We start from the raw sequence: 27,889 nt of genomic DNA, 5'->3' as shown, positions 1-27,889 counted from the left end.
GATAATCAATCATGGTGTGTGTCTTTCTCACTCAAATTGTGAAAACTCACAATGTATTCCTACACATGTGAACAGAAATCTTCTTGGTCATGGTATATATAGTCAGGTCCTTACATATTGGGACATCAACACAATTCTCATATTTTGGGCTCTATACACTACCACAATGGGTTTGAAATGAACCAAACAAGATGTGCTTTAAATGCAGACTTTCAGCTTTAATTTGAGGGTATTGACATCCAAATCAGGTGAACGGTGTAGGAATTACAACAGTTTCTATATGTGCCTCCCACTTTTAAGGGACCAAAGGTAATGGGACAATTGACTCAAAAACTATTTCATGGACAGGTGTGGGCTATTCCCTCATTATTTCATCATCAATTAAGCAGGTAAAAGGTCTGGAGTTGATTCCAGGTGTGACATTTGCATTTGGAATCTGTTGCTGTCTCAATATGAGATCCAAAGAGCTGTCGCTATTAGTGAAGCAAGCCATCATTAGGCTGAAATATAAAAAATAAAACCATCAGAGAGATAGCAAAAGCATTCGCTGTGGCAAAATCAACTGTTTGGAACATTCTTATAAAGAAAGAACGCACCGGAGAGCTCAGCAACACCAGAAAACCACAGAAAACAACTGTGGTGGATGACAGAAGAAAATCCCCTTCACAACAGTTGGTTAGATCAAGAACACTCTCCTGGAGGTAGGTGTATCTGTGTCAAAGTCAACAATCAAGAGAAGAGTTCACAAGACTGAATATAGAGGATTCACCACAAGATGTAAACCATCGGTGATCCTCAAAAACAGGAAGACCAGATTAGAGTTTGCCAAACAACATCTAAAAAGGCCTTTACAGTTCTGGAACAACATCCTATGGACAGATGAGACAAAGATCAACTTGTTCCAGAGTGATGGGAAGAGAAAAGTATGAAGAAGGAAAGGAACTGATCATGATCCAAAACATACCACCTCATCAGAGAAGCATGGTGGTGGTGGTAGTTTCATGGCGTGGGCATGTATGGCTGCCAATGGAACTGGTTCCCTTGTATTTATTGATAATATGACTGCTGACAAAAGCAGAAGAATGAATTCTGAAGTGTTTCAGGCAATATGTCCTCTTACAAAAGACATATTGCACCATTTAATAAATTGGTAGAAAAGGACAGTTGTACTAAACAATCTTAATTCAAATTAGCAAAACTAATTTGACTGTAAATAATCCTTCTTTTCGTATAAAGCTATTTTTACTCAGTATAAAATTAATATCCTCAAAAATAAACTGAGAAAAATGCAATAACCTCAGGAGCCATCGCTTACTCTGCTCAGCCAAACACTGCCAAATGACTTCTTTTCAAGTCTAGTACTCTTTTTGAGGAATATGTTCCAGCTACTGAGTTTTTTTATTTTAATTTAATAATTCATATTGGTTATAAGATTCATTCTAAGATTATGTTGGAGCAAGAAAATAAATTATTTTAGGTATTAGGACAGCTCATTGTATTATGGTAGCAATATTAATCTCATGTGAAGCTATTTAGTTAATGTATTATTAAAAGTGCCACAAATAGCTATTAACCTTATCTTGAGGCACATGTTCCTGTGTACACTGGTGCCACGTGGCTGGTATGTCGGACTCAACTGCCATTGGCCTGGTGCTATTCAGAATTGGGCTGGTACTCCCCTGGTGCAGAGGACCAGGCACAATAATGACTGGGCAGGGCTTTGAGAGAACTGAATGAATGAAACTGGATGTTTTCCATGCTTCGCCAGAAGTTTAGAAGATGCAGTTGGCATATTACTGTATTCCTCTTCTTATATAAACACTTCCATTGATGTTCCCAAAGTCCACATGGTATCCATCTCACATGGTACTATGGGGAGTTACAATGGCCACTGGCATTAAATCTATAGGACCTTGAGATGCTAGTGGTTGGCCACAGTTTGACAGAAATGTTGGTCGGACCAGAAAATATTATTGATCTTTCTCCTCAGAAAAGACTGAGAGGGGTTAATTTGGGAATTAGACTATTGTAATTATTTATTTTTCTTCTGCCACGTGGAAACCATGTTGATTTTTCCAAAGCTCTCTTACTGCCCGGAGTAGACTACCACAGGTGCTGTACTTCAAAGTTAAGGCAACTTATTAGTAAGTACTGGAAGGGGAGTGCATGCGCTCTGCTGCTCTCAGGGTTGCTTTTTCCCTTCAAACACTGAGGCTAGCTCGCATGTACACCATTCATGATGATGATGCGCTTGCAGCCAGCGACGTGGCCGGGCAGTGCAGCAGAAGCTAACGGCAGCCGCCTGAAGCAAACGGGTACAAGCTGCCACTGATCATACTTTATTCTCCCTATCTAAACAACCATGTCACACTGCACTCTGCCTCTCCTCTCCACCATCTATTGTCCATAGACTAATATACAGTAGTTATATTTTGGAAGTATTTTTGTATTGGACAGCCACATTGGCATATCAAAAACAGACCGAAAATATATCAATACATTAGTTTAACATATATAATAAAAGCAACCAGCACAAAGAGGATAGGAATAAATTAATTAAGCAAGCTTTGTTACTGCTGATAAAGTATACGGCTTTATAATGGGATTGTAGGACATGCCATAGGCTGTTATATGCTGCCACTGCTTAATCCTTAAATTAATTTATTCAAAAGATTTTCAGAATACCCATAATATAATAATGAATAACACTGGATCTTTGCAGATGCATTTATGCTCACAATCTCCCAGTTTGTCTAATTAAAAGTTGTTGTTTTTTGACCAGAGAAAACACAGGTGATCAAGTCTCTCTGATGTCACCAGTCTCAGTGAAGTTACAGGCAGACAACAACCTTAAGCAAAAACAAGTAAATTATTATTATCTACCCTCTCACATCTGAAGTGTTGCATATTTATTTGTTATTATTGAGATATTATATTTGTAGTCATTTCCAATAGAACAATAAAATAAGCTTGGCTTAAGAATTATGAAAGAAATACCGTACATTATGTTACCTAACTACTATGATTAATTTATTCAATTATGAAAAAGAGCAAATCTTGATGGTAAGCAATAAAATTAGTAATTAATATATAGATAACATGCTTCTGCCAGCAAATGCTTAAAATGGGAAAGACTTTTTACCACAGGTGGCGGTACTGCAGTATGTGGTCATGATTTCCTCCAGGGCCGACCAATTGCCACTTCACTCCAGTTGCTGCAGTGCCCCAAATCAGTGAAATCTTTGGCAGCCACCTGAGCTTGAACAATGCACCCTGGTCGAATACCAGTGAGGATAAAAGAAGTCTGCTCATAAGGGCCAACCTATAGGGTGGATGGAAAAAAACAAAAACATACTTTTATGAGAAATACTTTTTTTATAGATAATATAGTTTTAATATATTTTTTTAATATTTAACTTTTTTTTGTATATTGTTTGATCCAAACTTTTACATCTAAATTACCTAAAAAATATTAAATAAAACAGTATTCTCTAGATCAGAGGTGGGGAACCTTTTTTGTGCCAAGGGCCGTTTGTATAGGGAAAAAAATCCTTCCGGGGCCATATGTAAGAATTTATCTTAGAAATTGTCCTGCTGCAGCCGTCCCACACTCCAGCGGCTGCCGCTAAATAGGACTGACAGTCTCCGGCTGGTGTTGATTAAGAGGAATCTCGCGAGAAATACCGACCTCAAGTGAGAATTCCCTTGTACTTGACTCCCGGCAAAGCCGCTGGGCAGGTGGGAGGGCCACTCAGACCAGCTTCGGGGTACGCATACGGCCCCCGGGCCTGAGGTTCCCCCGACCCTGCTCTAGATACACATTAAGATTGCAGAATGTTTGTCTACAATCTGTGTCGAAAGGTTTAACAGGCTTAGGAAGATCAATTGTATTTATATTATATTAAGTATTTATTTATTTAGGTTTAGTCTATCTGCTGTACTTTCAGGGTGACTTTATGGTAGTTTCCAATATAGATGTCATATGTATAGGGCTAATTTAACTTGCTGATCTCTGGAAATCTGCAAGATCAGCAAGTGGGATAACCCACGCCGTGACCACAGTTTAAATAGTGATGGGGGTGCGGTGGCAACTGAGTGGGACGAAGGAACGTTGCGGGGCAATGCAGGCGTGTCCGTACCATTAGGGGGGGGGCGTCGCACAGTGGCTGCATGACATCTCAAGCAGCTGCTGCATTGCATTCTGAAATGCAGTGCAGCAGCTCTTGTTGTACAGCCAATCGCTTGCACTTTGGTGATGCGCACGCAAAAATCGCAGGGCGGGTCCTGTACTGGACGGGACTGTCCTGCTAAAACTGGGACAGTTGGGAGGTATGCTGAATATCTATAAGTTCTTAGTGAATGTTAGAATATTGCAGAGGGGAAAAAAAAAGACAGTTGCTCACCGTTCTGTAGGACTTGACACAAGACAGCTTGTAGCGTATGTAGTATGTTAGACTGAAAAACTCTGGCTGAGGCCAAGAAGGAGGAGGGCGCCATTGTAGCAGTAACTTCTTGCTTTCATGCTGTATGGGAGACAGGGTGACCTTCACAGGAGGGTCTGGGTGTACTGATAAATAAGATAAATAGTATTAGTTTCATAGCTTCATGTCACAACATTTTTATTTTAGCTATTGGTCAGTGCCAGATTAACAACAGGACAGCCATGCAAGTTGCAGATTCTCTGAGTATGGCCTCCAATGTCAGCGATTAAACATCTTTCTATGCATACCTTTTTATCAACATGCTTGCAACACTCATAACACTCAGCAGAAGACACAGCAGGCCAGATGGATCAAGCTCTAAAAAGTGAAAAAGTAGAGAGTGATAAACAAACAGCTCCTACCTATCATTTTTCAAACCCAGCCTGTAACATGACAGGTAGGAGCTGATTGGCTGGCTGTTTATCACTTTTTGAAGCTTGATGCATCTGGCCCACAATCTTTGTGCATCTGATTAGCCTCACATCACTTCTCAGGAAGCCTTCTACATTTCTAATACACTTCAGAGACTACGGGGGGAAATGTACTAAGATGTGTATTCGACTTCACATGTGATGTTGCTAAGGGCAACCAATCAGAATCTACTTCATATTTATTTAGCACCCTCTAAAACAGGGCTGGGCAACACCGGCCCTCCAGATGTTGATGAACTACACATCCCATCATGCCTTGCTTCAGTTTCAGCATGGCTACATAGCAAAACTAATGCAAAGCATCCTGAGATGTGTAGTTCATTAACATCTGGAGGGCCGGTGTTGCCCAGCCCTGCTCTAAAAGATAGTAGACAGAACTGATTGGTTGCCCATAGCAACATCACATGTGTAGTAGAATACACATCTTATTAAATTTCCCCCTACATGTCTGAGCCTGTGTTGCAGATAATCAGGACGCATGCTCATTAGAAAAGCATTGCAACATCAGCAATGCACGCAACTCGGGTCCTTAATGTTATACGAATATGCAAACACATGCCTGGTAATCATTTTGTGTACCTAATACCCAGGGATATTATTTATGTATACAGAGTGTATCAGAGGTATTAACAGAGAAATATGTGTGTGTGTGTGTGTGGTGTGTGTGTGGGGCAGACTGTACCGATGTGGTGACACCAAAATGCTGTCTACTGCTTATACCCCTTTTACACCTTCAAGTTGGGTCGCACACAGGATTCTGTACCAGACTCCAACCCGGGTGCAAAACCGGCTTGTGACCCCTTTCACACCGGCATCCCCATACGGCATAATGCCAGGCAGGTAACTTCACTGTAGGCGGGACCTGAGCCGTGGCTGGGAGATGAGAGCATCTCACAGTGTCCACTATTGCATTGCAAAGAAGGGGTTCAGGTCGCATCAACATGGATCATTTCAAAAAGGAGCATTTACACTGCACAGTAAACCCGTGTTTTTGCTCACTTCTGTGCAAAAACCAAGGTTATTTAGGCTGGTGTTATAGAGGTATTAGTTACATTGTCGTGCAACGCCTGGCTCCTTTTACTTAAGAGGAGTCAGCAGAGTCTCTGGGCACTCCCCTGGAGTCTGGTCTGTTTAGTGCACCAGGGGGGTTATGCAATGTGGGATCACGGGTGTCAATCCACTCCGACAGCAGTGATCCAGGCCCGTTTGCGGTAAGATCGACCGCATAACGACAGACGGGATTCAATGTCCCGCCTGCCAATGGGTGCAAAGGGGGCGTGGCCGTGAAAACGTCCTTGGATTTTCGATCTGCGGCCCGGATAACAACAATCCACAGCCGTTATCGTCAGAATGGGCCCGACAGCTTCTGAAGTCGGGCCCGTTCTGCCGTGATCACGCATCAATGCTGTCGTTAATGACAGCATTGAATAGGGAGCCGCCGCTATTTCCCACGTCTGAAACAGCAGCAGCAGATTGCATACCCCCCCCCCCCCAGGTGTCATAGAGCCCAGTTATCTTATTAGATAATAAATATTTATTTACAGCAGAGTTGTATTAGAAAAAATTACGGTACTTGTTTCCTAGCACGGCCACAACGATCATGATCGTGGGCATCGTGAGGAAAAATCGGGGGCATCGCGGCCATCGCATGCACTAAAAAAATCGGGTGCGATGGTCGCGATTTCCCCATAGGGAACAATGTTAAATGGCTCAATTTACCCAAATCATCATAGGGAACAATGTTAAATGGGCCATAAACCCCCCAAAACACCCCTGAACAGTGAAATGTCCCCCCAAAAGTATTTTACGCCACCCCACGATCAACGCGAACCCGAAGCGTGGCGAGGGGCGGCGGTACGCGTCCTCCGACCTTTTCATACCCCCACTATCCACGTCGGCGTGGAGTTGAGAATAGAATAGTGTGGCGAGCGCAGCGAGCCACCGAGCCCGAAGCGTGGCGAGCGCAGCGGATACCTGTGAAGCCCGCGAAGGGACGCGTTTACCTGTGAAGGTATCCGCGTGCGCTCGCCACGCTTCGGGCTCAGTGGCTCGCTACACTATTCTATTCTCAACTCCACGCCGACGTGGATAGTGGGGGTATGAAAAGGTCGGAAGACGCGTACCGCTGCGCTCGCCACGCTTCGGGTTCGCGTTGATCGTGGGGTGGCGTAAACTACTTTTGGGGGGACATTTCACTGTTCTGGGGTGTTTTGGGGGCTTTCTGGCCCATTTACCATTGTTCCCTATGATGATTTGGTGAAATTGAGGTATTTAACATTGTTTCCTATGAGAAATCGGGGGCATCGCGGGTACATTGAGCCATTTAACATTGTTTCCTATGGGGAAATCGTGGGCATCGCGTCTGGACCATTTAAGCCTTTTTTAGCCGCATACGACGCAACCAACGCGATTTTGACTTTTTTCAATGCATTTCAATGGGAAAATCGGGGGCATCACGTCGGTCGCGTCGTATACCACTAAAAGTGACACCCGATGCCCGCGATTGTGGCCGTGCTAAGAAACAAGTACCAAAATTACAATGCGCTAAAATGTGTAAGCTTCTCAAATGATAGAATAAGCAAACATTTTGAATGAGCGCTAAAGTGGAGGTAGGGGAGAAGAAAAGGTTAGAAAAGAAGAGGCACCTGTAAACGGAAAAATATTTAAAAGGATATATGTTTAGAAATCTCTTTGAGAGGAGGTAAAAAGTCTGTGTACTACAACTAGTGCTGTCCCGGAATCGGTACATCTGTCAGAATGAACTTAGGTCTACAGTCATTAGGTCGAACCCATTAGGTCGACTGGCTGGAAGGTCGACCTGATTTAAGGTAGACATGGGGCAAGGTCAACATGACTTAAGGTCGAATTTGCATAAAGGTCGACATGAGGAAGGTCGACTGATCATAAGGTCGACATGGGTTTTTCACTGTTTTTTTATCCGAATGTCGACATGGACACAGTTGGCAATGAGAATCGGACCCTCGCATCGCTCGCTTCGCTGTGGGCTTATTATTCATGATTTTCTGGTGGGAGGACAGCTTGCTTGACTGCAGATATCTCCAGTTCCCAGAAATAGATTTCTTAGATTTTAATGCAATTAAAAACTAGAGAATCCCACCTACCAAATGGTATTGGGGACTAGGGGATGAGAGTTCAGGAGGCAGAGCAATCTGCCAACAAGTATATAAAATGACATACCAGGTGTGTGGAGCTGGAGCAGTAACCAGCTGCTGGAAGGCTGATATCTCTGGTTCTGGGAAGAGTAGAGACAAGCTTCTACTGTCCATCAAAGGGGGAGAGTCCCAGCTTTTGGAATATACCCTCAGAAAAACTCTAAGTCAGACAGAACCTGAAATATATGACTGGGAAGAGCAATTAACAGGCTTGGATGGGGACCACTGCTTTAAAGACAGATATCTCCAGTTCCCAAGGGCCGATTTTTAAAATTCTTGTACCCATGGAAAGAGGGGACCCTCAGCTTTCAGGGCCCTTAGACTCCTGGGGGGGGAGTTCTGGGTACTCAGAACCCCCCCCCTGCATGCGCTACTGAATTGGGTAAAAGGTTGGACTGCAGGTGGGGCAGATGTGACAGGTGCAGATACATTTAGATAAGGGTGCATGCATAGATATGTTCCTGTGCATGGTAAATTCTGGCCGCTTTTGCATGTAGCCCACAAATGTTAGCTTTATTTTTACACTGCAATTTAGATTTCAGTTTGAACCAGCGGCAGTTGCAGCTGAGACCATGTAGTGAAGGAGAGATTGATAAGCACATATATTACATACATGATAACTAGTCCACTGTATATACTTGCATATGTGCTGGAAGCCCTTAGTGCAGAACATGCTAGTTGTTTTATGTAATGGATACATTTAGTAGAAAGTTTTTGGAGTTTGCTTGCTTGGTTCTTGAAGCCCAGTTCCTCCCACTAGAAAAGAGGTTGCATAGAAGGAAGAGGGACCCAATGAAGAGGAATTAGGCCTTCAGAGGATGCAGTCGCTATTTATTTTTTAAAATATTTGGAATATGTGGGAAAATCAGTAGCATAACCGACCCCGGATGTAGGTGTGATACCCCACCAATATTTACATTTACTCTTTCCCTCTGAATAACTCACTGATGTTCTCCACAACAAAAGGATGCAGGTGTGTAATGGATCCCAACTGGTTGAAGGCTGTTACATTAAGAACATATGGAAATTCTGCAAACATCTGGAAGTCACTAATCAGGCAGCTGTTCGGATTAATGTTAATCTGGACACACTCTTTCGGAGGCTCTTGGCTCATCAATCCCAACCTGTGGTATTACATAATATCCAGTCAGATTGAATGATCGTATTCATTATAATGATTCAAATTTACAATTACGCTAGATATGTCCTTTTAAATTATCATATCTGCCCATAGGAAACTTTGGGCATTGTGTCGCAATTACTGTCAAAGGACCAATAAGCAGTAAAGTGCTTATAAAGGTATTGTACTAGCATATACATCACTGGTAGGGTCCGGTGCACAGTGAAATAATTACATATGCAGCCTAGAGATCTGATCTAGGAATACTGTCCTGGTTGTGTATATATATATATATATATATATATATATATATATATATGTGTTCCCCAGTCGACTGAATGGGGATGTGGGGCACTCTCCAAAACACAACTCGATGAGAGGTGTGTTGTTAACTCATGAAAGTCAATAATAGTCCACAAGGTGATGTCAATTCTTAAAAGGTTTTTAGAGGATAATTTATTTATACATCAATTCACATGCCCCGACGTTTCGGTCCAAACAAAAGGACCTTTTTCAAGGAGCCTAAAACAATGATACAGTGGTATAAGTAGAATATATTGCCATATAACATAAATAGCAAAAAATTGACAAAAAAAACAATAACTCACTTAAGTGTGAAGACAAAACCAGCATCAGGCGATAAACGGGAGTAGGTACCTCTTCCTAGAGGGGACAGCCTGTGACTGGGATCTCCCAGGTCAGGCTTTATATACCAGACTGTCTAAATCACGTGCAACCACGTTTGGCGCCGTTTGAGACGGCGTCAGCGTGGTTTTCCCGCCACCTCCGCCGAAACCGGAAGTCGGATCGGCGGAAGTGACGGCGGTGACACGCATATTGGAACGCACAACCGCTGGTTCAGCGTTGTGCGTTCCATACAGTCTACAGCAAAGTATAGGAAACACAGAGGCTCAAAAATAAGCGCAAAGTGCGCTAGTGTGGTACATAGTGGAGACGGGGACTATAAGGTATAAAGCCTGACCTGAACTGACACTCTGCTCTAAGATCGATAAATATCCGGTTTAGTAAGTCAAATAATGTTAATATTAATGGTGCTAAGAATTAACACCACAGGTAAAAGCCAATATGAAAACGAGCATTGTCAGGGTATAACACATACATGAACCGACCAGAGGGACCAGCAAAATATAAATGTGAATAAAAATTTATATAGAAAAGAATATATGTACTGAAAACATACAAAAAATGGAAAAAATATGGAAAAAATAATACTTTGCATATTATTAATTACAAATTCATATACTAAATATTATATCATATTTTATTAATTTTTATAATAATTTTAATATATATTTTATATTCATTTTTAATATTTATTTTATACTTTATTATTTTTATAAATTTTTTTACTGTTTTATGTGTGCATACATATGCAGACTACATGTGAAAATATAGGCATGCACCTATATGTCCGCATCCAAAAAATTCTCTATAGAAAAAAATTTGTAGATATTCAAAATACAAAAAATATATAAGGAAAAAAATATGAAAAAGAATGAAAAAAATTTTTGTTGAAAAAAATATTATTGTTGAGAAAAATATATTTGATGAGATATTCATAAAGTTAATGAAAAATAGAAGAGATAAATGACTCTTAAGGCTACTATTCTGATGGTCCCTAGGGTCTAGAAACACAAAGCATAGGTACATGCACAGATTAACAAAACATCAGAAAATCAATGAGTCAAAAAATCAAGTATTAACGTAGAAAAATGTTCATAGGATTGTTCTCATTAAGCCCACGAGGGGCAAGTGTCCCCAATTGATGAATCCATCTACATTCTAGTTTTTTCAACAATAATGCACGGTCACCCCCTCTGGGGGTGACCGTGCATTATTGTTGAAAAAACTAGAAAAAAAGCCAATAAAACTAGAAAAACTAGAAAAAAAGCCAAAAAACTAGAAAAAAAAGCCAATTTTACCCCTCGTGGGCTTAATGAGAACAATCCTATGAACATTTTTCTACGTTAATACTTGATTTTTTGACTCATTGATTTTCTGATGTTTTGTTAATCTGTGCATGTACCTATGCTTTGTGTTTCTAGACCCTAGGGACCATCAGAATAGTAGCCTTAAGAGTCATTTATCTCTTCTATTTTTCATTAACTTTATGAATATCTCATCAAATATATTTTTCTCAACAATAATATTTTTTTCAACAAAAAATTTTTTCATTCTTTTTCATATTTTTTTCCTTATATATTTTTTGTATTTTGAATATCTACAAATTTTTTTCTATAGAGAATTTTTTGGATGCGGACATATAGGTGCATGCCTATATTTTCACATGTAGTCTGCATATGTATGCACACATAAAACAGTAAAAAATTTTATAAAAATAATAAAGTATAAAATAAATATTAAAAATGAATATAAAATATATATTAAAATTATTATAAAAATTAATAAAATATGATATAATATTTAGTATATGAATTTGTAATTAATAATATGCAAAGTATTATTTTTTCCATATTTTTTCCATTTTTTGTATGTTTTCAGTACATATATTCTTTTCTATATAAATTTTTATTCACATTTATATTTTGCTGGTCCCTCTGGTCGGTTCATGTATGTGTTATACCCTGACAATGCTCGTTTTCATATTGGCTTTTACCTGTGGTGTTAATTCTTAGCACCATTAATATTAACATTATGTGACTTACTAAACCGGATATTTATCGATCTTAGAGCAGAGTGTCAGTTCAGGTCAGGCTTTATACCTTATAGTCCCCGTCTCCACTATGTACCACACTAGCGCACTTTGCGCTTATTTTTGAGCCTCTGTGTTTCCTATACTTTGCTGTAGACTGTATGGAACGCACAACGCTGAACCAGCGGTTGTGCGTTCCAATATGCGTGTCACCGCCGTCACTTCCGCCGATCCGACTTCCGGTTTCGGCGGAGGTGGCGGGAAAACCACGCTGACGCCGTCTCAAACGGCGCCAAACGTGGTTGCACGTGATTTAGACAGTCTGGTATATAAAGCCTGACCTGGGAGATCCCAGTCACAGGCTGTCCCCTCTAGGAAGAGGTACCTACTCCCGTTTATCGCCTGATGCTGGTTTTGTCTTCACACTTAAGTGAGTTATTGGTTTTTTTGTCAATTTTTTGCTATTTATGTTATATGGCAATATATTCTACTTATACCACTGTATCATTGTTTTAGGCTCCTTGAAAAAGGTCCTTTTGTTTGGACCGAAACATCGGGGCATGTGAATGGATGTATAAATAAATTATCCTCTAAAAACCTTTTAAGAATTGACATCACCTTGTGGACTATTATTGACTTTCATGAGTTAACAACACACCTCTCATCGAGTTGTGTTTTGGAGAGTGCCCCACATCCCCATTCAGTCGACTGGGGAACACAGATATATATTGTGGGTACACATTCCCTTTGTTGGGCACCCCACTGTTGCCTCTATTTTTGTGCGAGTTCGGTCTCTCCAACCAAATATATATATATATATATATATATATATATATATATATATATATATATATCACAAGCGTTCCAGGCACTCATCCGGAAGTATCAACGGAAGATGATGAAATAAATCAGCCCAATACAGTGGGTGCTTTGCCTTAGGCAAAGCACCCACTGTATTGGGCTGATTTATTTCATCATCTTCCGTTGATACTTCCGGATGAGTGCCTGGAACGCTTGTGGTATATATTTCTTCCAGCCGGAATACATAGGCACCGTCCAAGTTGATTACTTCAAGCCTGAGTGCCGAGTGATTTGTTCAATATATATATATATATATATATATATATATATATATATATATATATATATATATATATATATGTATGTATGTATATATGTATATATGTATATGTATATATATATATATGTATATATATATATATATATATATATATATATATAGTGCATATCAAACATCTCTCTACATTTAATGTTGTTTCTTTTCATATTCATACTGTCAATTCTATGTCAATTTTTCTATTTCTGTCTTTTCTAAACAGCATATACCTGTAAATAACTATGTCCAGTGCATTGTGGTGTTTATTGCACAATAGATCAGTAATAGCTATGCGATAACTGATCACCTTGACATGACTGCTTTAAGGCCCTTATTCAGATCTGATCGCACTACAAATTTGTTCTCAAAATGGGCAAAACCATGTGCACTGCAAGTGGGGCAGATGTAGCATGTATAGAGAGTTATATTTGTGAGAGTTATTTTGTTTCTGTGCAGGGTAAATACTGGCTGCATTATTTTTACACTGCAATTTAGATTTCAGTTTCAACACACCCCACCCAAATGAACTCTCACTGCACATGTTACATCTGCCCCACCCTGCAGTGCACATGGTTTTGCCCATTTTGAGAACAAATTTGTACTGCGATTATATCTGAATAAGGGCCTAAGTACAGGCAATTTATCTCCTAACTGTGGGCATTTTCTTTAATTAGGGGTGAATCAGCCGGGCAAAGGGAGTGAACGGCAGCACGGACAGTGTAATGGTTAGTATTACTGCCTCGTAGCACTTTGATTCCCACCATGGCCCTAACAGTGCAGAGTTTGTATTTTCTCCTGTGCTTGCATGGGTTTACTCTGGTTTCTTCCCAAAATCCAAAAGTATACTGGTAGGTTAAAATTGACCCTAGAGTGAATGCGTGTGCATGTGCATGTGGTAGGGAATATAGATTGTAAGTTCCACTGGGGCAGGGACTGATGTGTATGTTCAAATAGTCTCTGTAAAGCGCTGCGGAATATGTATGCGCTATATAAATAACTGGTAATAAATCAATAACAGTGAACTAGCCATTGCTGCAGCATTTCAATGCCAGCAACCTGATTCTACTCCTTTGCCCAACTGTCACAATGCTAGCAGTGCTCACTTCCTATGGGGCAGGGAGCATCTGTTAAGGTGGCCATACATCAGAAAGATATTGTACCCAATCATACAATCTCAATTGATTGTAAGATGGATTGTATGCAGATTGTATGCACATCTTGTGTACACAATCAATCAGCAGATGGATTGTATGACTGATTGTATGATGGATTGTATGCAGATTGTGTGCACATCTTGTATACACAATCATGCATCAGATGGATTGTATGACTGATTGTATGAAGGATTGTAAGTAGATTGTGTGTCCAAAAACCACCAAGGACTGCCGGGATTTTAAGGGAAATTGTACACAATCATGAGCACAATCGATCTTAAGATCGATCTTTCTGATGTATGACCAGCTTTAGAGAGATCCCCACTGCTGTAAAATGAGACACCAAACTGAATTCCCCCCTTAGAGCATGGGTCTTCAAACTGTGGCCCTCCAGATGTTGTGAAACTACATGTTCCAACTTGCATTGCCACATTTTTTCCTATAAGAGCATGCCAAAACTGTCAGGGCATGCTGGGACATGTAGTTCCACAACATCTGGAGGGCCACAGTTTGAAGACCCATGCCTTAGAGTGTGATTCTGAGTTGAACGCAGTGGCAAGGTCAGACCCATTGATGCTATGGATGTGAATGCGATGTAGTCCCACCAAATAGGTGTCGTGATTTTCTACTAGGCACGTGAAAAGTGCTCCAATTGAGTTGTGGTTATTTGGACATAGAACAAAGACTCCGGCGAAAATATACTTACCCTTGGGAAGTAATATAATGGAGAGAGATCAAGTAAAATTGACTGCCATGTTACAGGCTGTGCTTTAAAAGTGAGTTCCAAGCTGATTGCTTGGTTCGTTATATCGCCCTCCACTGTCAAAGGCATAGTGCATTTGCACCTACATCTCAATGATGCATCATGGGAAGTTTCAGGAACAGGTGCATGTGTAGTTCATACATATGAAACATGTACATAGACAACTTCTTTACAGGTGGAATAGAGATTTAAGGTTATATATAATGGACTGAGAGCCATGGTTACAACAGAAGGGAACATGAGCTCGGTGGAAGAGAATGGAAACAGGAGCAATGACTGGGGAAGTACAGCTGTCAAACCCTAACACAGAAACCTGTGGTTCAGGGGATTCCCATAGCCCTATTTAGGGAACAGGGGAATTATCTGATGTGTTCAGGAAGATTATGTTTTTGGTCTTAGGGCAGGGACAGACTGGGGCCCTTTAAGAGCCTGTGCACACAAAAAATGTGGTCACAACTTAATGGTTGTGTCACGTCAAGGGGGCCTGGCCTGGCTGCACACCCCTGTGTCTCCATATACATGTGGGGAAGCAGAATGTACAAGGCAGCGCTGCTCAGCCAGCCCAACTTTCTCTGTGGCTGGACCAGACCATCAAGCCCTCTACCAGATTGGCAGTCTGGCCCTGGCTTTCCCTAAACAGGATAGTAAATTAAAGATTTGGTGGAATACACATTTGGGAGGTATTTTCATGAAATTGTAACCTACTGAAAAAAGACACAACACTGATAACCCAAAAACACCTGTGGTTTAGGAGGAAATCCGGACACTAATTCATTGTCACGGTACTTGTGTATTATCACAGCGCCCACGATGTGCATCGTAGGGCATCTCATCACATCGCATGCCATATAGTGGCATACAATGCATGCGATGCGATTCATTTTTTAATTGTACAAGCACCCTGATGGGTGCTTACAATGTGAAATGGCCCCCCATTGTCAACGTCACCCCGAGTATCAATGCCAAGCCAAAGCGTGGCGAGCACAGCGGTACGCATCCTCCGACCTTTTCATACCCTTACTATCCACGTCGGTGTGGAGTTGATTTTAGATAGTGTGCCGAGCGCAGGGAGCCACCGAGCCCGAAGCGTGGCGAGCACAGTGAGCCCCGCGAGGGAACGCGTATTACTTTACATGAATTCCACGTCCGCTCGCCTTGCTGCGCTCACCACACTATCTAAAGTCAACTCCATGCCGACGTGGATAGTGGGGGTATGAAAAGGTCAGGGGACGCGTACCGCCGCCGCTCGCCAGTTTTGGGTTGGTGTTGATACTGGGGGTGGCGTTGACAATGGGGGGGGGCGCATTTAACATTGTAAGGACCCATCAGGGTGATTTTACAATTAAAAATCATATACGATTGCTTCGCATGCCATACGATGCGATATTTTATTGTACAATATTGTGTTGCATTGCATACCTTATTTAGTGTAATGGTATACGATGCGATGGGCGCCATGATAATACACAAGTACCATTGTCACTTCCAAATGGCAAACCAATGAATGATGTGATCATCTAGGAAGCCACTAGTTTTTACTAAAAGTGAGGAAGTCTGTAATTGCCACACTAGAATAAAAAGCAATACACTCATTATTCCAGTTTCCACTTTTAGCTTCACTTATGCATCAATTATGTGCAGTTGGTGTTTCAAATAATACAACCCCAAGAGAAATGAGTATACCAGGAGTAAGGAAAATAGAAAGTAACTTACCTGTAGGTAGTAATAAAGGTGGTGGGCAAGTTGGTGTCAGAAAGCAGATCCCAGGTACAATTAATTTTCTCTGGGTAACTTGTGGCTCTGCACTGGGCATGGAGCTTCTCTGGAGGTACTAAGTACACATTTACATTACCCATCATTAATACATACACAAATATGAAAAATAAGTCATGCACCTGATCTGTGTATTTTACCTGCAATACCATGCTCAGTTTCCACCAACACTCCACTCACTGCCCCCTGTACTTCTTGTACCTCACAAATGAGGAATGTTGAGAGGTTTTATATAATGTACCTGTGGTAACTTACAGTCTAGGGGAGGCAGCCAATTATCACGGTTATCTTTATCAGAATGTAAGGGCAGGGTTATCTTTATCAGACTGTAATGAGCCCTACACATGTGGTGATTTCAGGGCATTTTCTAAGCGATCTCACTAGGTCGACACCATTAGTTCGACAAGCAAAAAGGTCGACATGGGGTTTTTCACAGTTTTTTACCGTGATTGTCGACACAGTCGACATGGACAGTTTGAAGAGCACCGCATCCCCTCGCATTGCTCGCTATGCTTCGGGCACGCTATTTTATTTTCCCTCCACCGCCTGTCGGCACATGTCGGCTCAAAAGAGAGGAGAAAGTCCTAACAATACTCTCAAAACTAAAAGTGTATAAATTAATTGGTCCAGATGGGATACATCCACGGACACTAAAAGAGCGTAAAGGGGATCTGGTAAAACCATTAACAGAATTACTCAACCAGTCACTAATTACTGGAGTAATCCCAGAGAACTGGAAAATAGAAAATGTAGTCCCACTGCGCAAAAGTGGAAGAAAGGAAGAGGTAAGCAACACTCTTAAAACAAGAGTTGTAGAATATCTCAAAACCATCAACTTATAGGATCCTAAACAGCATGGGTTTACTGAGGGAAGATCATGTCAAACAAATCTTATTGACTTTTTTTGACTGGGTGACTAAAGTAATAGATCAAGGTGGGGCTGTAGATGTTTGACACTGTTCCACATTGCAGATTGTTAAATAAACTTGAAAGTTTGGGATTGGATTCTAAAATGGTTGAATGGATAATATCTTGGTTGCAGGGCAGAAAACAGAGTTGTAGCAAATGAAGTGATGTCACAGGAGGGAAAGGTTACCAGGGGAGTAGTGGAGTGCCTCAAGGATCTGTACTTGGACCAGTGCTTTTTAATATCTTTATTGGTGATATTGCAAATGTAATTGAGGGTAAAATATTTGCAGATGACACAAAAAGGTATACAACAGGGTATACACACCAGGAGGGGTAAAACAAATGATTAAGAGGACCCTATTTCTTTTGGCCCATGATTTTTTTAAACCAGGACCGGTTGTTTGTGCCCGGGGCTGGTTTTGCTCAGAGGGGGGGACCCCCGCACAGTTTTTAATTGTTCTTTTTTTTTTTTAAATATACCGCATATTACATGTCTCAAAAATCGCACATATCCTCAAATTCGCAAGTTTTCATGACTAAAATTCACGGTACTTGTGTATTATCTGGGCGCCAGACTTTTTCATCGGGTCGGAAAAATTGCATCGATCGCATCGCATGCAACCAAATTGGATGCGATGGACGCGATTTTTCCATAGGAATCAATGTTAACTGGTCCCAAATGGTCCCTGAGACCCGATTTCACATTAGGTCAATGTTAAATGCACCCCAGGCTGCCCCATTGTTTGTATGCCCCCTCACTGTTAACGCCACCCCGAAGTGTGGCGAGTGCAGCGGTATGCGTTTTCCGACCTTTTCATACCCCCACTAATCACGTCGCCGCGGAGTCGATCTTATATAGTGTGGCGAGCGCAGCGAGCCCCGCGAGGGGACAAGGAATACGAGCCCGCTTCGGGCTCGTATTCCGCGTGCGCTTGCCACGCTTCGGGCTCGCCACACTATATAAAATCAACTCCACGCCGATGTGGATAGTGGGGGTATGAAAAGGTCGGAGGACGCGTACCGCTGCGCTCGCCACGCTTCAGGATCGCCACACTATATAAAATCAACTCCACGCCGATGTGGATAGTGGGGGTATGAAAAGGTCGGAGGACGCGTACCGCTGCGCTCGCCACGCTTCGGGTTGGTGTTGATGGTGGGGTGGCGTTAACAATGAGGGGGCATTTGGCCTAATACACCTAATGGGGGGGCCTGTGGGGCATTTAACATTGCCCCTAATGGGAAAATGGGTCTCAGGGACCATTTAACATTGATTCCTATGGAAAAATCGCGTCCATCGCATGCGATTTGGTCGCATGCGATGGACGCGATTTTACTGCAAAAATCGTGTGTGTCGCATCGCATTGCATGCCTTAAGTTAAGGCATGCAATTAATTATATCGGGCGCCCGGATAATACACAAGTACCAAATTCACACATTTTCATGACTAAAAATAGCACCAGATCGCATTTTTTTGCCGCGAACTCGCATCTCATTAAATAGTGGAATTCTTCCAAAAATATGCGATTTCTGAACCTTACTAAAAAATCGTATCCCATTAAATCTCACCCGATGTTTCCTATATAAGGTAAATATTACATTATGATGAATAAAAATTGTTCCTGTCAAATTTCACACCTATTTTGACGAATTCACTTGGCACTCAAAGGGTTAATGCAGGTGCTAGCTCTGATATTGTTTGCGAAAGGCATTTATTTCAATTAAACTTATCCTTAAACCATGTAGAAAGAAACAGCCATGTCCTCATGTATTTACCACTGATATATAGACCCCTAAATATGGATCAATTATACAGATCAGCTGCACTGGCTCACTTCTCCTCCTTTATCACTGCTTCATACATCTGCCCCAATGTTACTGAGTGCAATAAGGTTTTCTCTGGTACCTCTTAGTATACAATAATAAAGTCATGTAGAAATGGCAGGCTCTAACTCACATCCAAGTTGTAGTGCTGTCAGAGTTAGGGTCTCATCATTTTCAGGGTTATGGCAGGTGTAGTTACCACTCTGGTGTTTCTTCACTCCTCTCAGTATGAGTTGTCTTTCATTTGCACTTATATTATGATCATGTTGAATAGTGTCTCCATTAAACCTCCATTCAACGGAAAGCAAAAGAGTATCGCAGTGCAGGAATACATCTGCTCCTAGTTGTTCAGTTTGATGGGTGATTACAAAACACGCTGTAAATAACATAACTGTCAAAGTCATTTGATCATAGTTCAGCAATAAGTAATTACATTACATACATATGCATGTACAATTTAGGTTATTTTATTTGATGAAAAATATTCCTAAATATCCATGTCATTGTTCATTTCTGTCTATTTGTATGTTTAGTTGGAGGTGTGTCCTGTCCCTTCTTGTCAAAATATGATAATTGTATGATTGACATAAATAGCTATGCTAATCAAAATGTGGAAACAATAAATATGCTGTTTGCAGCGGCAAATACACTAATAACTAATATTTATTACTATTTTCATCAATTCCCAAAGTAACACACTATCCATACATCAGTAATCCAAGAGGATGTTACATATCCTGTACAGTTAGTTCCTTTAAAATACTTTATTGTCCCTTGGTAGATTCTGCAGAGTTTATTGAAATAAATGCTGTACCTAAGCGGTATATTAAACCAGTGATTTTCAACTCACGGCACACAAAACAAGCTTTTAAAATTGCCAAGGCACACCATCAGACCCCACAGGGAACACATTGACCGCCACAGGAAAAAAAAAACATCCCCGTTGGCTCCATATGAAAAAACAATCACACTGGTCCCCACAAGTATCAAAAATAAAACACATTGGCCTTCAGTGGTGCGAGTAGAAAAAACGACTTAGTGGTACTGTGCTGCGCGCCTCCGGCGCGCAGCGAAAAATGGGCGTGGTCAGGGGAGTGGCCATGGGCGTGGTCATATGACACAAGGGGGGGTGGTTACATGCCACCGCCCCCCCCCCACAGAGTCTGTACGCCCGCTGACATACTATATAACACCACAATGCCCATGACATACTATATAACACTCCGCGATGCCCATGACATACTATATAACACTCTGCTATGTCCATGACATACTGTATAACACACCATAATGTCCATTACATACTATATAACACCGCAATGCCCATGACATACTATATAACACCGCAATGCCCATGACATACTATATAACACTGCAATGCCCATGTCATACGATATAACACCGCAATACCCATGACATACTATATAACACCGCAATGCCCATGACATACTATATAACACTGCAATGCCCATGTCATACTATATAACACCGCAATACCCATGACATACTATATAACACTGTAATGCCCATTACATACTATATAACACACTATAATGCCCGTTACATACTATATAACACACTATAATGCCCATTACATACTATATAACACTGTAATGCCCATTACATACTATATAACACCGTAATGCCCATTACATACTATATAACACTCCGCGATGTCCATGTCATACTATATAACACACTGTAATGCCCATCACATACTATATAACACACCGTAATGCCCATTACATACTATATAACACAGCGTAATACCCATTACATACTATATAACACACCATAATGCACATTACATACTATATAACACACTGTAATACCCATGTCATACTATATAACACTACGCAATGCCCATGTCATACTATATAACACAGTGTAATGCCCATCACATGCTATATAACACTACGCAATGCCCATGTCATACTATATAACACTACGCAATGCCCAACACATACTGTATAACACACCATACACATTTGACACATAAGTGCCACTTACCTACATGCTCAATGCCAGGGGCTTCATGCCGATGCCAAGGTGGACTGAATTTGCTCGTTGCTCAGGGGGATAGATCTGTGCCACTGTGCTCATTGCCCAGGGGGATATATCTGTGCCACTTTTCTCGTTGCCCAGGGGGATAGATCTGTGCCACTTTGCTCGTTGCCCAGGGGGATATATCTGTGCCACTTTGCTCGTTGCCAAGGGGGATATATCTGTGCCACTTTGCTCGTTGCCCAGGGGGATAGATCTGTGCCACTTTGCTCGTTGCCCAGGTGATAGATCTGTGCCCCCCCCCCCCCCCCCGGCAGGCAGGCACATACACAGCCCCCTGTGCCTGCCCGCCCGCACGCTCTCGTCTCCCCCGCTGTGTACGCGGGGGAGACGTGCTGCTGCTGCTGCTGCTGCTGCTCCTGATAGTTACAGCTCCTGCTGCTGGACCGCGCGCTAACCAATAGCCGCGCGCGGTCCAGCAGCAGGAGCTGTAACGAAATCATGAGAGCAGCAGCAGCAGCAGCAGCACGTCTCCCCCGCGTACACAGCGGGGGAGACGAGAGCAGGGAAGACCCGGCGGGGGGGAGCGGCGCTAGCGCGCATATGTAAGTGGCCACGCCCCCCGCCACTTACATATGCGCACATGCGCAGTAAATATTTCGGCCTATTTGTTATGGCGGTACGGGGTACCGGCACCATTTGTTTTAATGGTACGCCGTACCACCCCGTACCGCCATAGTTGCACCCCTGTTGGCCTTCCAATGAAAACAAGAAACCAGTGAAAACCAGTTGAATTGAAGGCAGTAGCTGTAGACTGGGGTGGACTTCTGTAGCTCTGGGGGCATACTTGAGAACAGCGCAAGGCACACAGTGGTTGAAAAATGCTGTATTAAACGATATCTCTAATTTTTCCCCCTTAATAAAATATTGCTTAGACTGTATGCTAAATATCATCACAGATGCTCACGATGCCCTCCATCGTCCTGCATGTACACACGAGGGGGCACATCGCTAACGAGTACCATGCTGAAAAATGATGAGCTTGATGCAGTGCTGAAGAGGCCCCCAACTCACCCCCTCACTACCACCAGGAACTCAGGACAGTTTGCAGCATGCAATTTTTAAAGGAGAGAGACCACTTGACCCAAATAATCAAGAAATAAAGGGAAGGGGGGCAGCGAAAACCCAATGGCTAAAAGGACTGAGGTCTACCTAGCACACATGAGGTTAGCTAAATTATATTTTATGATAAAAAATATCCTTTGATGATATTATTTCCAAGTTTGCTATCCATAAAGGGATAAAAAAGTGTCAGGATTTTAAATGGGTTAGTATGACTGGGATACAGTCATGTGACCATTCAAAATGTCAAGTTCTGATGATTTTGTTAAAAAGCCGACATGGACTATTTAGACATCTGCAGAATATTGACATATTTACAAATCATCTTGTTAGGTAGGTAACTAGTTAGTATTAGGATATGCTGTCATGTAGTATGTACTTTACTTTTGCATACAAAGAATAATAAAATTGGTGATTAAGTATAACACAAAGCTTTGCTGATCTATTTTTACATAAAAAAGATGATTAGTAACGTAAAACAGCAGAATTACTTATGTGTTATGTTTCCTTGTGATGAGTTTATTATTTTGTACTATTGATATGTGCTACCAGTTTATAAGTGTCTTGTTACTTACAGTTAAGAACACAAATTGTGCCATTCCTGTTACACTGTATATCATACTTGTGTTCCTCATGCACAATGCTACTCCATTTCCTGAGTCCTAATCTGCATTTCATGTACACCCACATTATTGTAACATGGTCTATACATCACCTTGAGTCTTTAAGAGCTGTGAAAGAGGAGGTAGATTTAGGAAAGTCACAAGGATTATGGTCCAGATCATTCTCCAGTTTCCAGAATCAGCAAGAGGTCTAGAACATGAATATAAATCATCATGAGAGAATACAAGGTGGCTACAGGACCCATCTATGTGTGTGACAGACATATAGCGTATGGATTTATCTTCTGAACGCACCTCTTCAGATGGCAATATTGATATAGTGAGACTTGTAGAAGTTGAAAAACGATGTGTTTGTCATTACGTAAATAGTTCTGCACCGTGCGGGAATTTGGTTTGATTTTTCACTTCCTGTTATTAGCCAGGAAATAGGCTGGAATGTACAAAGAAAACTAAAAAAGGGAACAGTACTATGATGATGCTGAGAACTGTATTACAAAAACAACCTTGAATGAAACCCAGTTGTACTTTCCATACATTAAATGAACATTGTACAGTATGAATGGGTGTTGTGAGAAATCAAATTATACTTTAGTGTGTGTGTGTTTTAGATGGGTATTGGTTCTGTGGTTAAACTACAAGTCCAGGCAGGGACCATTAATGCCCCATATCCTGGGACTTGCGGTTTTCCAAGTCATGTGATAGTACCAACCTGAATTTTATTGTTTTAACATTGATTAGTTTTATTCCTTAAGTTAACGGTAGTTCAGGGTTAATGTTAGTTGAAAATGATAGTTTTCAGTTCCTTTTTGCTAGAGTACAGTAGGCAGGCTGTTTCAAGTATCTATAGATTTTGTAGACCATACCAATTAAGTGACAAGAGCAGGAGCATAACGAATACAATGTGGGCCCCATAGCAAAATCTCAGAAGGCCCCATCCTTTGTCACTACAATGCCTATGGGGGGGGGGGGGGGGGGGGGGGAGAGAAAGAGTGAGTGTAAGACACAGGGTCAGATGTATCAAGCTTCAAAAAGTGATAAGGTGGAGAGTGATAAACAGCCAGCCAATCAGCACCTACCTGTCATTTTTCCAAACCCAGCCTGCAACATGACAGATAGGAGCTGATTGGCTGCTTGTTTATCACTCTCCACTTTATCACTTTTTGAAGCTTGATACATCTGGCCCAAAGGGCATCGGGGAAGAGGCTTCATGGAAAGAGTGAAAGGGAGGAGGCGAGAAGGAGTGAGTGTCAGGGAGAAGGAAAACAGTGGAGCAAGGAAAAGTGTCAGCGAGAGAGGGAGAGAGTCAGCGAGTGACGGGGAGAGAGTGTCAGCAAAAAACAGGGTGAGTGTTAGCGAGAGATAGGGCGATAGAGATGGTCAGCGAGAGAGGGTGAGAGCAGAGGTGGAACTACCATTGGTGCAGCAGGTGCGTTGCACCGGGGCCCCTGAAGACTAAGGGACCCACTGCTGCATGGCATATTGTGAACTTGGGTTGGAGTGGAAGAGGAGGGCCCAAAAAAGTAGTTTTGCACCTGAATAATGGGGATACACCATTATGTCACTTATACCGTGTCACCATCACCCAGTTTTTTACACTCACCCTCACATGTTTGCATGCTTTACTCATTATCACCCCCGATTGTGTTCACACGCTTGTTCCCCCCTGTCTCCAGTATCTCTGTAATTAATTTATATTACTGCCGCAGCCAGATAAAAATACTGCCGCTATCAGGTAAATACCTACCATCAAACCAATTATAAATTCATGTCAACAACCCCCCAATTCCCCAAACAATACTGTCCCAGCCATCAACAATCCCTTTCAGGTCAGGGGATTATTGCATGATTCCCAGGAACTCAGCTAACACCGATAAAATGAATATAGACCTCAGGATTAACCAGTGGTTACATAAATATCCAAACTGCATGTATATCATTGTTACTACAATGATAAAACGAAAGATGAAGAATGATTGATACACTAACCATTTTAGAGTTTATAAAATGCACACAAAATGTATCAATGAACAACCAGACCGAAAAGCCAAGCATAGCAATGTGTCTGCTAGCATTCATACCCCATTGGCTAAACGGTCTGTCAATCAAAAACATGGGAGAATAAAGTTAGGGCATCTGCCCTTTTCCAAAATGGCACCGCAGGAAGAAGCCCTATAGGCGAAACACGTGTCCACAGTTCCGCCAGCCAGTTCCCCTTCAGCCTCACTCCTCTCGCATCAATCGGCAGCAAAACGGGTCCCAGCCGCCGCCTCACCTACTCCCGGCCAGCCAAGTGTGCACCCGGATAACTATCTTCAGCGGGTCCGGCTCCCCGTCCCTTCGCATTGCTCTAACTACTGACAGCACGGGGAAGCAGCCTCCGCCAATCCGGCGCTCCATCCCACCGGCTCCCGACGTGCTGAATTTCGCCGTCAGCCGCTAACCCAGGCAGCGGCAGCAGGTACATGGGCGCATCTCCCACTGCAAGGTGCAGCTGGGAAGTGCTCCCACTTTACTAATAATCTTTACCCTTTACCCCAGTGCGCCAAACTAAGCAAGCTCCAGGTACTAGCTACCGTGGGTCTGATACTGGACATTCAGGCACAGTGTGTCAACACACACTGTGTCAACTAATGTAACTGAGTGTCCACTTGACTTGCAGCCAGCAATTGTGATTCTGTACTGTTGGTACCCTTAACTATACAAATGTGCAGCCAACAAACAACCCTGTGCCAACACGGAGTGTGTTAAAAATCAGACAGATTGTCCTTTGTCCACAGCGATCAAGCAACTTTGTATCAATCACGTCTAAATCATATGTTACTCTACCAATCTGCATCTGGAGCAATTAATCCAAGTACTGACTTTCACATTACCCACACAGGTGGATCTTACTGTGTCAACTAATGCAGCCTGTGTAGACCTTACCATCTTAGGCTCACAGTCCGACAAACACTAACTATCTGTCCAATCGATTGTGCAACAGTGTGCATATACTGGCTCATCCAGCCACAGCTTGCTATTATTTTTTCAGGCTTTTTCACACTTAACCTGTTATAATTTGCATTGACACACCTGGGTGTGAGTATTTATATATATTTTTTGTGTGACCGTGCTTGTCTCATTGATTCATTATCATATATATAATTTTTATTTGTTCTACTGTGTCATATGACAGCTGTAAGCTTCTAATTGTTTCTAACGCATAACCGACATTGAGATATATATGTTGGCTCTCCCATCTACAGGGTGCCATATCTTTGAAACGCAGATATACATTGATATATACTCTTTGTGATCTTTATATATATATACACACACCCTTTGTGATTTTGATCGGTTGTGCTCAGATAGTTTGCCCCTCCCAAATCCACTGGTTCAAGCCTGTTGCGCCAACTCTATCTGCAGCCCAACAGCCCAGATAGATTGAAGTACACCGAATTAACCCTGAGATATTGCCACCATACCCCGCTGGACTGCCCAAACCCTCTCCGAACTTGGAAGCCAAGCAGTGGAGGGCCAGGACAGTACCCAGGTGGGAGACCCCTGGGGAAGACCAGGTGTGGCAATATAAATATAAGGGAGGTGGATCGCTACTTCAATAGCATGCTGTGTATATGACTGCCAGATTGAGCTTCTGTATGGAGACCATTTATGTTCGAGGCCCTTTTGTATGGTAACCACCCTGGTATACCTACTGTGCAATTCCAGCACAAGACTACGCAAAATTCCTAAGGGGAACTGAATCATTTTTCTGCCTATAATCACTGGTAATCGTACCTTTGAGAATACAGTGCACAAATGACAAATTAACGTGTGATATAACAATTTTTTCCTTAACAATTATAGTTTAAGGATCACACCACATACTAAATCCAAAATAATCAATTTTTTTTATCTCAATGTGCCATCTATTTTAACAAAAGTCTTTAATAAAAGCTATGTTTTAAAATAATCATTTAATCAAACTTAAAAAGGAGTGCGCCCAAAAAGCGTTTTTTCTGTCTTTGTCAGCTCTTTTCTGACCAAAACCCCAGTGTATTAGTTTTGCACCTGGGCCAACAACTCATATGTGCGCTCTCACACACTGAGTGAGAGCGTGTCGGTGAGAGAGGTTGTTGGGGAAGAGAGACATGGCTAAAGATAGGGGATGTCGGGGGGGGGGGGGGGGAAGAGGGAGACCGTAGTAGGTAGCATTGGGGTGAGAGACTGTAAAAGAGGTTGCCAGGGAGAGACAGGGTGTCAGAGACAAATGAAGCAACAGTACCTCCTGACAGCACTGTGTCTCCTCTCAACGGCATCAGGCTACCACTGGGTCTCTGCTCCATCATGTCTTCGCCCTGCCGGGTCTCCACACCACACCGTTTCTACATAAGAGCAGGGCCGGATTAAAGGGGGAATTTACTAAAGGAAATATGTAAAAAATAGGTGTATTTGTATCCAGAAATACACTTATTTTTGACATTTACTATCCGGAAAATACGGCAATTCGTATTCGTATTGATAGCACATCAATACGCATACGATTTGCCGTATTTTCCGGATAGTAAATGTAAAAATTAAGTGTATTTCTGGATACAAATACACCTATTTTTTTTACAAATTTCCTTTAGTAAATTTCCCCCTAAGTGCCTAGTAGGCCTGGAGATGAAAATGCTTAAGGGCCTATTATGAGAAGTGGGTGAGGCAAGGCCAATGCCATGTAGAACTATACACACTATATGCC

At 41.9% G+C, this 27,889-nt stretch overlaps 1 protein-coding gene and 1 pseudogene across 1 annotated transcript; one reads left to right on the top strand and one right to left on the bottom strand.

The window, feature by feature from the left end:
• Positions 1–211: 211 nt before the first annotated feature.
• On the bottom strand, positions 212–23,559 carry LOC146008859 (interleukin-27 subunit beta-like). Its single transcript, XM_083148630.1, has 7 exons — positions 23,461–23,559; positions 23,259–23,356; positions 19,551–19,793; positions 16,627–16,744; positions 9,031–9,209; positions 4,404–4,567; positions 212–3,322 (listed from the first exon to the last, which is right to left on the bottom strand). Exons 2-7 carry the CDS (start codon positions 23,326–23,328, stop codon positions 3,170–3,172), a joined length of 927 nt encoding a protein of 308 aa, XP_083004756.1. The 5' UTR covers positions 23,329–23,356; positions 23,461–23,559; the 3' UTR covers positions 212–3,169.
• A 3,057-nt stretch (positions 23,560–26,616) lies between these two features.
• LOC146011645 (5S ribosomal RNA) lies at positions 26,617–26,735 on the top strand (annotated as a pseudogene).
• Positions 26,736–27,889: the final 1,154 nt, after the last annotated feature.

The sequence above is a fragment of the Crinia signifera genome, chromosome 6, assembly GCF_055691185.1.
Source record: "Crinia signifera chromosome 6, ASM5569118v1, whole genome shotgun sequence".
Lineage (NCBI taxonomy): Eukaryota > Metazoa > Chordata > Amphibia > Anura > Myobatrachidae > Crinia > Crinia signifera.
The sequence above is the reverse complement of the archived record's forward strand: the minus strand, read 5'-3'. Positions and strand labels throughout refer to the sequence as shown.

What these genes read in the sequence shown, in the direction of transcription:
- LOC146008859 (XM_083148630.1), bottom strand. Translation starts at nt 23,328, where the DNA reads ATGATCTGGACCATAATCCTTGTGACTTTCCTAAATCTACCTCCTCTT. An exon ending in ACCTTTATTACTACCTACAG is followed by an intron (nt 9,210 to 16,626) that starts GTAAGTTACTTT and finishes GTAATACCACAG; the next exon opens with GTTGGGATTGATGAGCCAAG. An exon ending in GTGTCAAGTCCTACAGAACG is followed by an intron (nt 3,323 to 4,403) that starts GTGAGCAACTGT and finishes TCCACCCTATAG; the next exon opens with GTTGGCCCTTATGAGCAGAC.